This window comes from Lactuca serriola, chromosome 6 (genome assembly GCF_051521515.1).
Source record: "Lactuca serriola cultivar US96UC23 chromosome 6, Lser_US96UC23_V15, whole genome shotgun sequence".
Classification (NCBI taxonomy): Eukaryota; Viridiplantae; Streptophyta; class Magnoliopsida; order Asterales; family Asteraceae; genus Lactuca; species Lactuca serriola.
In genome coordinates, this window is record NC_136413.1 from 142,794,670 (window position 1) to 142,810,333 (window position 15,664).

At 33.2% G+C, this 15,664-nt stretch overlaps 2 protein-coding genes and 1 non-coding gene across 3 annotated transcripts; 1 reads left to right on the forward strand and 2 right to left on the reverse strand.

The window, feature by feature from the left end:
* Window positions 1-4,149: 4,149 nt before the first annotated feature.
* LOC145057001 (long chain acyl-CoA synthetase 4-like) lies at window positions 4,150-9,138 on the forward strand. Its single transcript, XM_079004750.1, has 17 exons — window positions 4,150-4,529; window positions 5,420-5,483; window positions 5,593-5,682; window positions 5,945-6,127; window positions 6,249-6,288; window positions 6,374-6,468; window positions 6,574-6,741; window positions 6,968-7,078; window positions 7,159-7,246; window positions 7,343-7,409; window positions 7,503-7,578; window positions 7,673-7,790; window positions 7,870-8,115; window positions 8,195-8,334; window positions 8,423-8,605; window positions 8,715-8,834; window positions 8,926-9,138. The coding sequence occupies exons 1-17, from the start codon at window positions 4,378-4,380 to the stop codon at window positions 8,965-8,967; spliced, it is 1,983 nt and encodes a 660-aa protein (XP_078860876.1). The 5' UTR covers window positions 4,150-4,377; the 3' UTR covers window positions 8,968-9,138.
* A 1,000-nt stretch (window positions 9,139-10,138) lies between these two features.
* Window positions 10,139-10,354, reverse strand: LOC145060671 (small nucleolar RNA U3). The gene has a single exon (XR_013686885.1). It is a non-coding gene; the product is annotated as a small nucleolar RNA U3 (small nucleolar RNA).
* Window positions 10,355-10,837: 483 nt separating this feature from the next.
* On the reverse strand, window positions 10,838-14,972 carry LOC145057002 (endoglucanase 6-like). Its single transcript, XM_079004751.1, has 8 exons — window positions 14,610-14,972; window positions 14,283-14,495; window positions 13,648-13,848; window positions 12,859-12,948; window positions 12,312-12,761; window positions 11,868-12,216; window positions 11,719-11,790; window positions 10,838-11,459 (listed from the first exon to the last, which is right to left on the reverse strand). The coding sequence occupies exons 1-8, from the start codon at window positions 14,820-14,822 to the stop codon at window positions 11,170-11,172; spliced, it is 1,878 nt and encodes a 625-aa protein (XP_078860877.1). The 5' UTR covers window positions 14,823-14,972; the 3' UTR covers window positions 10,838-11,169.
* Window positions 14,973-15,664: the final 692 nt, after the last annotated feature.

Below are 15,664 nucleotides of genomic sequence, written 5' to 3' on the forward strand. Positions count from 1 at the left end.
GCGTACTCCAGTGAGGTGCAAACCCTAGTTTAGGGTCTTAGACCCTATTTAATGACCTTAACTCAACTCTGAACCCTTCTACCTTTAGCCTCCATCACATTAAACCCTAGATACGAAACCATAGCCTCTACTGGTGTGATTCTTTAATTCTTGAGGGTGATTTCATGTGTTTTGATGCTTATTTAAAAAGAAGGAGCTTATTTAAGGAGTGTTAGATTGCTTGAAGCTTGTGGATCCAGAATTTGTGCATCTTGATCTATCTTCTGGAGGTATAAAGCTTCAAACTTTTATGGTTCTCTAGTGTAGATCTAGTTATGGGAGTTGTTGTGGGCATGTTTGGTCCCAATATTGTGGTTCTTGTGAGTAGAACCTACTCTAGGACCTTTAAGCCTCATGTTTGGTCCTTGTTGAGGTTATTAAGCCATAAAAATGTCATCTTGTGGGGGTTTTACTCCTTAATGCTAGCATTAGTTGCCTTTTATGAAGATTTGGAAGCTTAGATTATGGTTTGGACTCCATTAAGACATGCAAAGTCATAAAGTTAGGAACTTTATGACTTAAGACACCCCTTGAGGGTCAAATCTGTGTTTGGACGTTCTTGACTTAACCATTAAGAGCTTATTATGGGTTTTGGCCATCTGATGAGTACGCTGGGTGTACATAGGAGTACGCTCAGCGTAATGCGCAGTTTGTGCATCAGTGTCTTGTACATTGTGCTTCGGTGGTGATTACGCGGTGCATACTCTTCTGGTATGTGGGGCGTACTCTTGCGGAGTCCCCAGAAAGGTGGCCCAAAATCAAAAGGACCCAAGAAGTGGACCTTTTGGATTTGGGCTCGTATTGGGCCTTAGGACCCTCTAATTGGGTTTGGGCTATTAGTGGGCCTAGTTTGGGCTTCGGCCATTGTTAGGCCTCGTTATTTATGGGTTTGACTTTAAGAATGTAACTAAGGTTGATACTGGTTGTGTTTAGTGTGAGGAGCCGTTGTGCAACCGGATTGGGGCCGAGATTTGCTGTCTTCTAATTGAGGTGAGTCTCCTCACTGTACCCGTGGGTCGAAGGCACCAATGCCGACCCACTAGGATATGCTGTGTTAATTGTCTTTATGACTCTTGCATGGTAAGTTGGGCTAGGCCCATTGTATGGTGGGTTATGCCCGTTTGTATGTTAACTTAGGCCCATAGTTTAGGAAGGGCTATGCCCATTGTATGTTACGTAAGGTGCTAGCTGTATTTATGACTCTCACATTGTATGTTGGGTTGAGCCCATTGGTTTGGTAGGGCTAGGCTTATTATGGTAGGTTGGGCCCAATATGCGGGCTAGGCCCAATTGTATGTATGGTATGTGGTATTTTGGGGAAGTCACTAAGCTTTATGCTTACGGGTTTTATGGTTATGATTTCAGGTACTTCCGGTTCGAAAGGGAAGAGCATGGCTTGATTGCAACACATCCACCTATGTTTACACAATATGATGATTTTAGGATTTTACTCTGATGACTACTTATTACGATATACTTTCGAATGTTTGAAATAAAAGATGTATGAATGTTTTGGTTGAATTAAAAAATGAAATTTTTACCTCATATTTTCCGGACGTTACATCAAAGAACTGCCTTAGGAGACGGTGAAACTTGGTATTTAGGATATAGTTGTTTGACATTGAGCTTTTGAGGCCGATTCAATTCTTTGAACTATAACATTGGTATGTAATGCCAAGATCACAAACTGCAATACCAGAGTCAAGAACTGTAAAACTCAGAGGTATGCGGAACATGTGGTTTTCATGATCGGTTTTGACATATGACTTAACCAACCTCTAGAATCTTGCATAAATGCTAAAAACAATTAAAAATTGTTTCCCCCTACTTGGTGCGTCAAAAACCAACTACTACTAAAAACTTAATTGTTCTAGGTGAATGGTATAAATAACAAGAAATAAGAAATTATGAATTGTTACACATTTATTGGTTCATTGGTTGTTAGGGGAAGTCGTCGTGAGATGTACACATTTATTTCTACCGTGTGTAGTAATATTTGAGGTATTATTGCTAACAAATAACATAGCTAAAAAGAACACGACCATCATATAACTGTGATTTACATAATATAATATTTTTTATTTATAACAAAGTCTTCTTACATAATACATATTTTTTTGATGCATTTGGTCATCGTGCACTAAAAAGAAGTAATAAATTTATAATTCTTGTTCGATAATCCTTCACACAAAAAAATAGTCGTAAACACACTTTGATCTGAAAGAATTATCAAAACAAGATAAAAAAAACACTACTATTTTCTTCCAAGATCATTTTGGATTCTATATATAGCCTCCAAGATCTTATATATAATCACTAGACAAAATATTGTTTTGGACTTTTAACTTCCATCGTTGGTTAAGTGACTTTAGTCTGCTTATCCGTGTCTATCAGTCTATGACATAATATCTCTACGAACATAACTTGAAATTATTTTACAAGATACAGAAGATTAATAAAAGTCAAAATACATTTTTAAAGAATTTCAAAATTTGAAACATATTTATGATTTCCAACTAGTTCAGTATTTTGGAAGATACAAATTCATGATTTTTAGAATAAAAACAAAAAGTAATATATTTCTGTTTGTGCAAAAAGATTTCAGAGAAAGAAATCTTCACAGATTTTCGAATATACATGTACATGTTATTCGTGAAAATATCATAGGGCGATTTTTGCAGGAATATTTTCAAAGCCATTAGCCATGAATAATATTGTAAAAAAAAAAAAACAATAAATAAATGGCATAGCTTCGAAAAAAAAGCACATTTTAAAAATCCGTGCTTCAAAAATATGATCCTTTCTAGTACTTTCCAAAAATGGTATTACAAATTTGAAAATCCCTATATTCGAAGATCGTAGTCATATGCAATGTTATTTATAAAAGTTTGTTGCCTAAGAAGCTAAGACATTATTATTATTTTCTTTTGTGGTTAATACCTTATTTTTTTATGGTATGGAAAAAGTCATAGTAACTAAAAGGTCAATTAACAATTAGTTATTATGGTTAATATACGTCATATCCAATTTTGAAAAGAACTAATAAACATTTATAATTCTCAACTACATTTCTATAAGCCAATTCTTCTAAAATTTATTTTAATGCAATTTGTAAAATTATAGAATGACATTCATCATGTTGAAATCGAAACAAATATAAATAAAATAAGGTTTGTAGGACCACACATTGGAGTGGAAATCCAATATTCGTTTGAAGTTGAAACTACTGACGAATATATGATAACCATTAGAAAAAAAAAACAAAAAAACATAAAGAAATGTTACATAAAAATGAATATATCGAATATTATGAGAAAATAATTATTTAAAAAACATTATTTTATAAATCATATGCATAGAAAATAAAATTGTAAACAAGATCTGAACAAGTTAGGAAAAAATTCATATTTTTAATTGTATATAATAAACAATCAAATGAAAGGATTAAATGTTAAAACAAAAAACCAAACGAAAATCATAGCTTAAGAAAAAACCATTTAAATAAAATTAAAATATATGTAAACATGAAATTTCAGATGTCAAAATTATAAGTTGTAATCTTCTAAAACATCAAAACGTTAAAAGAAATAAAATGGTGGAAGGTTTGTCAAAAGAGAAGAGTAGTGACTATTTCTGTAAAATTAGATGGTTTGTAAATAAAGGAAAAGAGTGTAGGGGTCATTTTTGTAAATAGAGCCATCGTCGACAATTGTTATATTGAAAAAACAAAAAATGGAGCTATTTCTTCCGTTTTGGTCAAGAACCTACTTGGTCAGAAACGCGTCTACGAAAATTCATATTTGGGTTTTTATTTATTTATTTATTTATTTTGAATTTATATAAAGTAAACTATTAATGCTAATTATCTATAATATCTAATTCTAAAACAGGTGATAAAAATTAAATATAAATGATCTCCATCCATCTTGTAATTAAAAATTTTATTTTGAACTTATATAAACTAAACTATTAAATGCATAATTATCTATAATATTGTATACATGTGATAAAAGTTCAATATAAGTTATCTCCATCCATGTTGTAATTTAGAATTCAAATTTAATAATTTATTAAAAGGTAAAATAGTGGTTATATATAATTCTTGTTCAAGTCAATGGAGGCAAGCGTTACACACTAGGATCGGAATCTGTCTCGCGTCCTGACTCCTCCGCCACCTATCGCCACCTACTACCACCCTGTCATATCTCTCTCCGCCGCCGGTAATTCCATTACAGTTGGAAGAAGTATTTATATAACCACATCGAGTTACGCGGTTATATTGCATAGATATATACAGTCGGAGTTAGAGAGTTGAGAGAGAGAAAGAGAGATCGGAGAATGGCGTCGAAGAAGTTCATTGTAGAGGTGGAGCCGGCGATTGAGGCGAAAGATGGAAAGCCGTCGATGGGGCCTGTCTACCGTAGTGTGTTTGCTAAAGATGGTTTTCCGCCTCCAATCGATGGTTTAGATTCATGTTGGGACGTTTTCCGGTGAGTGTTTGTTTAGATCTGTAACTTAACTTTTTGCTTGTTTCAACTATCTGTTTGTGAAAACTGCTTCATATTTTGGATTATATTAGCCAGATTAAAGTGTTGTTGAGATTTGGAATTGGAATAACTGCTTTTTTACATTCAACTTAGAGCAGATTTCCTCCGTTTCCGGTTCCGGTTCCGATTATAATTCCGTTTTCTTAACTTGCGTTGCGATTGGTGAACTGAGTTGACTTCGTTCACATATAATTATTAATTGCACAATCTGATCTCATCATCCTTGAAATAAGGAGCAGTTCCGATTATGTTTGACTTTTATTTTGTTTTTAGTTTTTTTGTCGGTTTAATTCCTGCTAGCAATTCATTGATATCTATGTTTTCTGTTGCGTGTGGCATCTTCTTCGAGTAATTGACTTTTGTTTCTGAATGACCTAGAGTTGGGTCATTAAAGTTAAACTTTGATTTGGACGATCACTAATCTCTAAGCTAAACCTTTTTTCTTATATATAAATCAAAAGACAAACTTCGCAAATTCCATTTGTTTGAGAACAGTTGATGTTCAAGTTGGGAAGTTCTCTAATCTAAGATGATTAATATGTTGTTGAGAGTTTGTGACATCCATGTCCACAGAAATTTACGCAATCTGCTTTTGATCTTGATATGCTCCGATTCCTTTTTTATGTCTATCTCCCCTCATATGGGAATGGGACAAACTTATCTTCCATCTCACAATTTCAAATACAAATAGTAGTAGATACAAGAATCCAAATCCATTGTAGTAGCAATCCAATATAACTATAAAAGTGTATGAAAAGATTGTTACTTTGAAAATTGTTAATCTATTCTACTGCTGTGACATCTCTTAAAATGTTTATTTGGTTATGTTACAGCCTCTCAGTGGAAAAATACCCCAATAACCCAATGCTTGGTACCCGTGAATTTGTAGATGGAAAGGTACAATGATGCATACTAATACTATACATGACACTTTAACATTTACACTCCCTCTTTCTCTTTGATTTCGTTTTACCCATGTTTATATATCACATTGTTAATTCCACAGCATGGAAAATATGTGTGGTTGACTTACAAACAAGTATATGACAAGGTGATACGTGTTGGAAATGCCATCCGTGCATGCGGTGTTGAGCCTGTAAGTAACCTCATACAATTATATATATATATATATATATATATATATATATATATATATATATATATATATATATGCTATGTTTTCTTTCTTTGGTTTTGACCCTTTGCTTTCCTTTTGTGTTTTATAACTTCAACATTCTTCAAGAGTGTATGATCAATGTTATTCTTACCATTTTCTTTTCACATTGCAAGAATTTTACATTTTCATCATCTTGAAAAACTAATTACACATTTTTGTTAAAAAATGTTTAATGATGTAGGGAGGAAGATGTGGGATCTATGGTGCCAATTGTGCAGAATGGGTTATGAGCATGGAGGCTTGTAATGCTCATGGGTTATACTGTGTACCTCTATATGATACCTTAGGTCATGGTGCTGTAGAATTCATCATTTGCCATGCTGAGGTTACACTTGCTTTTGTAGAAGCTAAAAAGATCCCTGAGGTAATCCAATCCAATCACTCATATTCGTTTTATTATCTTATATAAAACTAAAGTTAACCAAATCTTTTAGCATAAAGTTATATTTTTTTTCCTAGAAATAAATTTTGTTTTTATCATTTAGGTGCTAAAAACATTTCCAAAAGCTGGAGAGTATCTAAAAAGTAAGTTACTCATCATGTCTAGTTTCTTGAACACAAAAATGGATCATAAAGAATTAAAGGTACTAATTTGTATGTTTTTCTTAAGCAATTGTGAGCTTTGGCAAAGTTACCCCTGAACAAAAAGAACAATGTGAAGGTTTTGGTGTAGCAATACATTCATGGGAGGAGTTCTTGTCATTGGTATGCTCTTACATCTCTTAAATTGCAATATTAAATTTTAGGTTTTGTATAAATGTAAAATATAATTCAATTTTGATTTTTGACACCCTTTTTATCTATTTGCAGGGTGATGATAAACAGTTTGAGCTCCCACTGAAGAAGAAAAGTGACATCTGTACAATAATGTACACTAGTGGGACAACTGGTGATCCAAAAGGTGTTCTAATTTCAAATAACAGCATTGTGACACTTATAGCTGGTGTTCATCGTCTACTAGGGAGTGTAGATGCATCAGTGAGTTCCCACTTAGTTCTTTATTTTATCGCATAAAACTTTTAAGCTTTTAGTGTATATGGAATAAAGATTTGAACTTTGCGATGTATATCGAATAAAGTTTTGACCTTTTTGATGTATATCAAGTTTTCAAAGGAAATTTGTTACCATTTTATAATAAACATGAAAAAGGGTTACTAATTTCTGGCTTATTTTATACTTAACAATGATAATTTTTATTTTCCAGTTGGATTCAAATGATGTTTATCTCTCGTTTCTACCCTTGGCACATATATTTGATCGGGTGATTGAAGAATGTTTTATCAATCATGGAGCATCTATAGGGTTTTGGCGTGGGGTAAGAAGATTACTAAATTTTATTTCTAATTAATTTCATATGAATCATATCATAATTTGTATTATTCTATATATATACAGGATGTTAAATTGCTGATTGAAGACATAGGGGAGCTAAAACCTACTATTTTCTGTGCTGTTCCTCGTGTCTTGGATAGGATTTATTCAGGTATTTTGGTGTTAGTTAATTATTGTTCAAATTACAAAAAAAAACATAATTTTCCCTTATTTAATTAATGAATTGTATTCCTTGTAACTTTATTAGGTTTGCAACAGAAAATTTCTTCTGGGGGTTTTCTCAAAAGCAAATTGTTTAGTCTTGCTTATGCATAGTAAGTATTACTTTTTATCATTTAAAGCAAGATTTCCTAAATACTTTTTATTTTTTTTTTTCACAAAATAATTTGCATGCTAAACTTGTGCAGCAAGTTACGTAATATGAAGGGAGGGAAAAAACATCCAGAAGCATCTCCATTAAGTGACAAAATTGTCTTCAGCAAGGTGTGTGACATGACATGACATGACATCATCTTCCATATCTTGAACATGACTTATAAACACAAGGGGTAAAATCGTCATTTTTCATTTGTGGCAGATAAAACAGGGGCTAGGAGGTAATGTACGCATTATTCTCTCTGGAGCTGCACCACTAGCTCCACATGTAGAAGCTTTCCTAAAAGTAGTAACATGTTCTCATGTCCTCCAAGGATACGGTAATTATTCCTTATAAACTTTTTATTTTTTTAAATCATTTAAAAAATTTCTATTATTTATATTTTAATTAATACACAGGGCTAACGGAAACCTGTGCTGGATCATTCGTGTCACTACCAAACGAAATGGAAATGGTGGGCACCGTGGGCCCACCCGTACCCAATTTAGATGCCCGTTTGGAATCTGTTCCTGAGATGAATTATGACGCCCTTTCAAGTAAACCACAAGGAGAGATATGTATTCGAGGAGATGTTTTATTTGCAGGCTATTATAAAAGAGAAGACCTTACTGCAGAAGTCCTTGTTGATGGCTGGTTCCATACAGGTTTTATATAATTTACAAAAAAAAAAAAGGAAAAAAGAAAAAAGAAAAGCTTAACTTATACTATTATTTTATGGTTTAGGTGATATTGGTGAGTGGCAACCTGATGGAAGCATGAAAATTATTGATCGCAAGAAAAACATATTCAAGCTCTCACAAGGAGAATATGTGGCTGTTGAAAATCTTGAGAATGTATTTGGACTTGTTTCTGATCTTGATTCGGTACATTACTTGAAATACTCACAATTTCAACTTATTTTAACGTAAAATTCCATTTAAGATGTTATTTAATTTATGGTTGGTATTTTAGATATGGATCTATGGGAACAGCTTTGAGTCTTGTCTTGTTGCTGTTGCGAATCCAAATAAGCAAGCAATTGAACATTATGCTGAAGCACATAACATTTCTGGGGATTTTGAAGCTTTATGTGAAAATCCCAAAATTAAAGAATATGTATTGGGAGAGCTCACTAAAGTCGGAAAAGAAAACAAGGTTTTTTTTTTTCTCGTTTTTATTTTTTCTTTTTAAATAATTTAATGACCAACTATTTTACCACTACTTATCTGCTTTCATGAATTAATCTTTTATTTTAATTTTGTAGTTGAAAGGTTTTGAATTTGTGAAAGCGATCCATCTTGACCCTGTTCCTTTTGACATGGAGCGTGACCTTTTGACCCCAACATTCAAGAAGAAAAGACCCCAGTTGCTCAAATACTATCAGGTAAAATATAAAAATATAAAATATATAAGTTTTACGGAATGAAAATGTTTTTTTTTTTTTTTTTTCTGATGAAATTACTTTATTTTTGCAGAGTGTAATTGATAACATGTACCAGAAAATTAACAACAGGTGAATGGCTTCGTAATGATATGGTGTCTCCTCATCTCCTTTAGCGTTTATTTTATATGTTTATGTTTGAAGTGTATTTTCTTTTGAATATGTGATTGTACAGCTTTGGTGTGTTATATTTTGAGATTTGTAAGATCACATTGAAGTCGAATTTTATTATGCTTTTTTTTTTTAATATCTATCAAGAATTGCATGGAGCTCTTGTATAACAAAAGAAAACTTGATTTTTAATGTATAATCAAATAAGAGATGTATTTGTTTAGTTATTTAACCTTTTGTTTTTGAGCCCCAATTGTTTGGAGAAATCAATAAGACTTGAAATATAGAAAGAGATAATATATAATACACATTTCTTCAATGCTTTCATAATTCAATCTTGAATACACACCATCACTCTGAACATGTTATTGCATGAAAAAAAATGATAGATCAAGTATAGTTGAAGGAAACAATTTTAATTAAATCTCAACCGTATCTAAAATATAGTTTAGTTTACACCATTTTAGATGACATCCGACATATGTAGAAATAAGAACCTGAGAATGGGTGAAACAAGGAGAGAGTAACTCAAAGCGAGAAAGAGGATGAGCACTTCTTTTAAATCTTATATTTATAATTGATATGATTTTCAGATTATAAATACATGATTCATAATCTTATGTCTAGAAATATGTAAGTGAAAACAAAATGCGATGTGTTAAATTATACAAAGGAAAAACATGATTCATAATCTTCTGTCTAGAAATATGTAAGTGAGAACAATTAGCGATTCGTTAAATTATACAAACAAAAACACAAATGTGTTTCACAATCTATATATTCATATTGAATTTGCCAAATCTACAACACAAACTTAAACGCTAATCTAAAAGTTCTCACAGCAACACTTCTACTACCAGGTGAAGAAAGAAAGTTTCTTGATAAGAAATTTCTTCAGGCATTTCGTCGAGCACTTGATGTGCGTCTCTAAACAGGTAAGCAACGTTAATCAGACCACTACATATAGACACCTTTTTGGCAAGAGTGATGAGCGGACGATGAAAATAAAATATGTCGCAACTGTAGTCGAGACTTGATATCTTTAGGCATTTCGTCGAGCAGTGGGTGTTCATCTCTTAAACAAGCAAAGATATTCCATACAACCAAATAACACCGGCCAAAAGAAAAAGATTTAGTATCTGTCAAACAACCATATAACCATGCCAGAACACATCGAAGATGAGCTGACAACGATCATCTACCGATGCCATGACCAAGACCATGAATCTCCGTTAATCACGCTCTGGTTACATGGTCCAGATTCATCAACCAGATATGGGTTTCTGTCTTCTTAGGAATCAAGAATACAGAGGTACGAGCCTATAGAACAGATCCTGTTCAAGTAAGGTCGTGCTGTATTGTCTCTCAAAGCTTTTTATAAATATTGCTTTATTTGTTATACGACCCGATGTGGGACAAGAGCATTTGCAGTCTTTATCAGAAAAATCCTTTCAAAAGTTTATTACATTTATTTTTCTCAGAAAAGCATTTATATATATACATTATTTTTTCCATTTAAGCTATTATTTACCTACTAAATTAGGTTAGGAAATTATAAATACTTACATGATCTAGTCCTATTGGTAAAGTGTCTAGTTGAAATCAATCTACTTAAAAACAGAAAATAGTCCAATAGAGCCTAATGTGATACTATATCTTATTTTGGTTGGAAGTTCTGGTAGGCATCTATAACATGCTAACTAGTTTAGAAATAAAAAATATTCAAATTATTTTTGGCTAAAAATATATTTATTAATGACTTTTCAAGTAAAAGAATGAAAATGTATGAGCTTTTCTGAAACCGGCCTTACATTATATTATAAAAACAGAGCACATAATGAGTAGCATAATGTATATATTCATATAGAAACTTAAGGTTTTGCCAAATTTACACCACAAACAAAACACACCAGAAACACTTTTAAAAAGCTAACTTGTAGTAAAAACAAACAACCCTAATCTATCTTTCCCATTCTATGCTAATAATATTAAAGAGGATGAGAAAGAGGATGAGCACTTCTTTTAAATCCTCTCTTCACTCCTTTCTTCCTCCATTCTTACACGCCTTTAAATACCACAAAATAACCACAATTAAAAATCCACTTCTTCTTCTACTCCTACACAAATCATTTTTGAAAAAACTTGATCTTGATTTTGTGATCTTGAATTATGCCAATGTGTAGCTTGAAACCGATACTTCTGCAGGCGAAGAAGAATGGATGTACACAAACTCTATGCTTTTGCCAGCTGGCAATGAGCTAACCCATGTTGGGAACCCGTAGGACCCACTTACACTCTTGGCTAGGCCCCACAATGGACCATAGAGCTTGGAGACTGATAGGTTAAGGTTCTTGATTGTCTTCCCTGATTTGTTGGTCACTATAGTTGAGTATCTGTAGTATGTTTTCCCATTTGCTACCCATGAAGTTGTAGTCTTTTGTTCAATTGCAATTGGAGCTGAAAAACAAAACCAGAATTAGATTTCTCATTTTAACCCCAAATCAGTAAAAAAAGAAGAAAAACTTTCTTCTAAAAGAATTTAAAGAGAGTAAATAAAGATAGGATCTTTAGTCGTTTTTCTTTGAAAAAATTACAAATTTTGATCATATGTTGATGACGACAGAATTTTTCTGATCTGGGTAATCTTCATTTCACCATTTTACCACAAATTATTAAGAAAAGATGAAGATTTTCATCTAGAAAGGTTTAGATTTACCTGAAAATGGAGTTTCTTTTACTGGATTAGGCTTCGGTTGAACAGCAATAGGCTTAGCAACAGGAATTTCAACTACAAACAACATCAAACACATTCAATAATAAAAACCACACCAAAAACACAAAATTCCCCCCAAATTTATAACATACCAGGAAGCAATTGATTATACCCATTATGCCCCCCATGTAACCTAGCCAAAATACCAAGAAGAGGGGCATTATTATACGTAGCAGGCTCAGTCTGTTCATAATTATCTCTATGATCCGCAAAGTTATCATACGCATCAGGTCCACCAACAATGGCGCCAGTCAACAGATTCGGGTCACTCGCTTTTCTACTAAACCACGTCGCATAACCACCTCTACAGCTAACAAACGACGGGTTGACTTTGACTGAAACAATCGACGAACCTCTGTGATGAACTTGTTGTGGGTAATTGCTTCCATACCCAACCATGTAACTCGTCGCTCTCGGATTATCACCAAGTATGTAATCCACCTGAAAAAAACGTAAAATTCCGAAGCTTTTAGAAGATTTTCATGGTTATAATCGAGTTCAAGGAGAAAAATCGGAGAAATTTCTCATTCCTTTACCTGAGATTTAGCGAATGAGAGTAGTTCCGACGGAGCGACGGCGCCGGAGGAACAATGTAAGTTTTTCCCGGCGGAGGTGAGGTAATCGGAGTAGACGGTGAGGAGGAACGACGCACTTGTGACGAACTGCAGGTTGTTCCATCGTTGCCGGAAAATTAATCCGCCGGGAGTTGTTTGAACGTTTTGACTACTTTTCCCGAGACACGAACACATGAAAAATTCAGCTTTTTCTTGATACTTTCCGAACACCGGAGCATTTCCACCGGCGTTACCTGCCATTAGAAACTTGGCGACGAGAGTTTGAACGCCGGCGTACTTGACATCCCACCCGAACTCCGTCATGGCCCACCCAGTCCCGCCTAGAACGTCGCCGTTTTTACCAAGGTAATCTAAGTAGTACTCATTGCTTGTTGCCTTGTACATCCAAGCAGCTGCCCAAAGCAATTCATCCTGCCCGGATTCAAATATAAAAGGGTAAATATGTAATTTCGACAAGGGTTGGTAAAACAGTTAAGATTAGTTGTTGGGGGAGATTGTGATTACGTACAGCGTATCCACTGACGGATCGGTAGTACTTCTGGGCCACCGTGATGCTACTGTCATATTTACCCCTGTATTTGTCCGCAAAATCGAAAAGCTGAAGAATATAAAGTTGCAATTAGTGACAAAACATAGGGGTAAAAGTGGAAATATCAAAAGTTGCAATTATACGGTTATATTATACCTAACATTTATTTACCCAACATGTGCGCCGAATTAACTTTGCATTTAAAATTACACAAATGCCCTACTTTTGATCTATGTACCCTATGCATTACTTATTGTACATCTACAGAGTGGGAATAAAGGCTATAGTATGTTAGGCCTGCCGCCCTATGCTATTGCTAACTTAAACGGCCAACAACCTGCCAGACAATAAAGTTATCAACCGTAACTGTTTTCACACACCAACCGCTTTACTAACATGCGCCAATCTTCTGCTAACGTACGCTTTGGCCACGGTGTCCGTTTAAATTGTTGACACACATGTGACATGACTACAAAAATACTTCATGTATACATTAAATTTCACTATAGTTCACATTATGCATTAATGCATAATAAGTTGTACTTTAAGCTCACAAAATTTATCCATGGAAATATTAAATTTTCATTTATAGTTCATGCATTAAAAAGTTGTATTTAAGCTTACAAAAATGCTTCATGTGAACATTAAATTTCATTTATAGTTCATATTATATACTAAAAAAATTGCACTTTAAAGCATGTGGACATTAAAAGTTCATTTATAGTTCATATTATGTATTAAAAAAATTGTACTTTAAGCTTATCTAACCTGATAGGCATGGGTGAGAAGCTCCCGAGAGTAAGTAGGGTTTGAGCGGCGGAAGATGATAGAGGCGGCTGCCATAGCGGCGGCGGTCTCTCCGGCGAGATCAGAGCCAGGGTTATTTTGGTCAATTCTGTATGCATTTCGAGAAGTCGTCATGTCTTCAGGTCTTTGCCAACAATAGTGATCTGTATTACCATCTCCAACCTATAACACAATATTAATTAACACATTTAACATGTGAAGACGTTATATATCACAATATAAACATCTAATTGTTACTATTAAATCTCATGCAAATTACTTTCATCATTATAAGGTCACAAGTAAGTATAAATTTGTGGGTTATATTGAAAAGACCTACAAATTTATACTTAATATTAAACATTAACTTTAAGTTAACACTTAAATCCGGACATATTAATTTTTACTTTTGTTTATAAGTATTGTATTTAGTATTTTTATAATTAAAACAGGACCCACAAAATCAGTATTTATATTCGAAATCGAATATTGTTTCGGCTCTTCCATGTCATTTTCCATCATGAATGTCATTTCCTCAAAGGATTTTTACTTTCTAAATCATCATACTTAAATTCTAACTAACATTTTTTTTTTAAATAAAATTTACAAAAGGGTACCTCTCCATATAGAACATGAGGTTCAGGGTGAGCTTTAATGAGATAATCAGTGCCCCATTTCACAGCATCCATGGCATGACTAAGCTCACCACTCGCACCCATTTGATTCCCGTATTCCATTATACTCCATGACATCATCGTCACTGTAAACGCCATTGGAAGCCCAAACTTCACGTTATCCCCTGCATCATAATACCCTCCCACCAGATCCACCTTCAAAATCACAAAATTCAAATCAGTTTCAAGTTATCAACAGTACCCAAATGGGGATTTCGAAAATTTCAGTTTAATTTCATGAAATAGATGAAAATTTAGAAGTGGGATTACCCCATTTGCTTTGCCATCGAAGAGCCCTGAATTTCCTCTCCATTTAACTCTTTGATTATCGGGTAGATAACCGGATCTCTGAGCTTCAAAGAAGAGAATGCTTTTGCTTAGAGCTTCTCCGTAATCATGTCCTCTTGCTAAAGCCAAAGGTAAAACTCCCATAATAAGAAACAGAGTGGATGCCATTGAACAGAATCCCACCAATTTCCCCATCGAGAAAACCAGTTTTTTTTTTATTTTTCGTGTTTGAACACAAAATCGAAGAAACGAGGTAGTTCTAATGGCAATGCTGGTATGAATCACCGAGTTTTAGAGGGAGAAATGGATGAGAGATGGCGAGGGAGAGTTGGGGAAGAAGATGGAGGAAAAGGGTTGGTATATATGCAGGAGATGGATGGGAAGATGCCAAAAGTTTGAGATTAATAAATGTGTTTTCTGCTATTAAAAAATAAAAAAATAACTGTGTTTTCTTCAATTACATGTTTATTTTAAATGTAATAAGAAATAATTATTGGACAAATTTGAAGAATGAAAGGTTTTTCTGAGTATGAACAGGTGAGCAAAAGAGAGCAACGCATGTGAGTTTGTTGGGTAACATTTACTTGGAAAAATCGGTGGTTTTTTTAATATATATATATATATATATATATATATATATATATATATATATATATATATATATATATATATTAAAAACTTAACTAACAATAAAAACAACTATAAATAACATCAAATCATATATTATATATACTAGGCGAATGTCCGCGCGTTGCGTAGAAACACCTATATATTTGAAGTCTTTACAAATATATGATTTTTTTTAAATATAACAGGAATATTGTTGTTAAATTTGATATAATAATTTGTATATACTAAATTGATATAATATATTGATTATTTTGAATTATATGATAATATATACATTTATTATAACTTCATAATCTCAATCGTTTAAATGACTTTTACTCACGAGTTACAAATGAATAAAATTAAATATAATATATGATTTGATGTTATTTATAGTTATTTTTATTGTTAATTAAGTTTTTAAAACT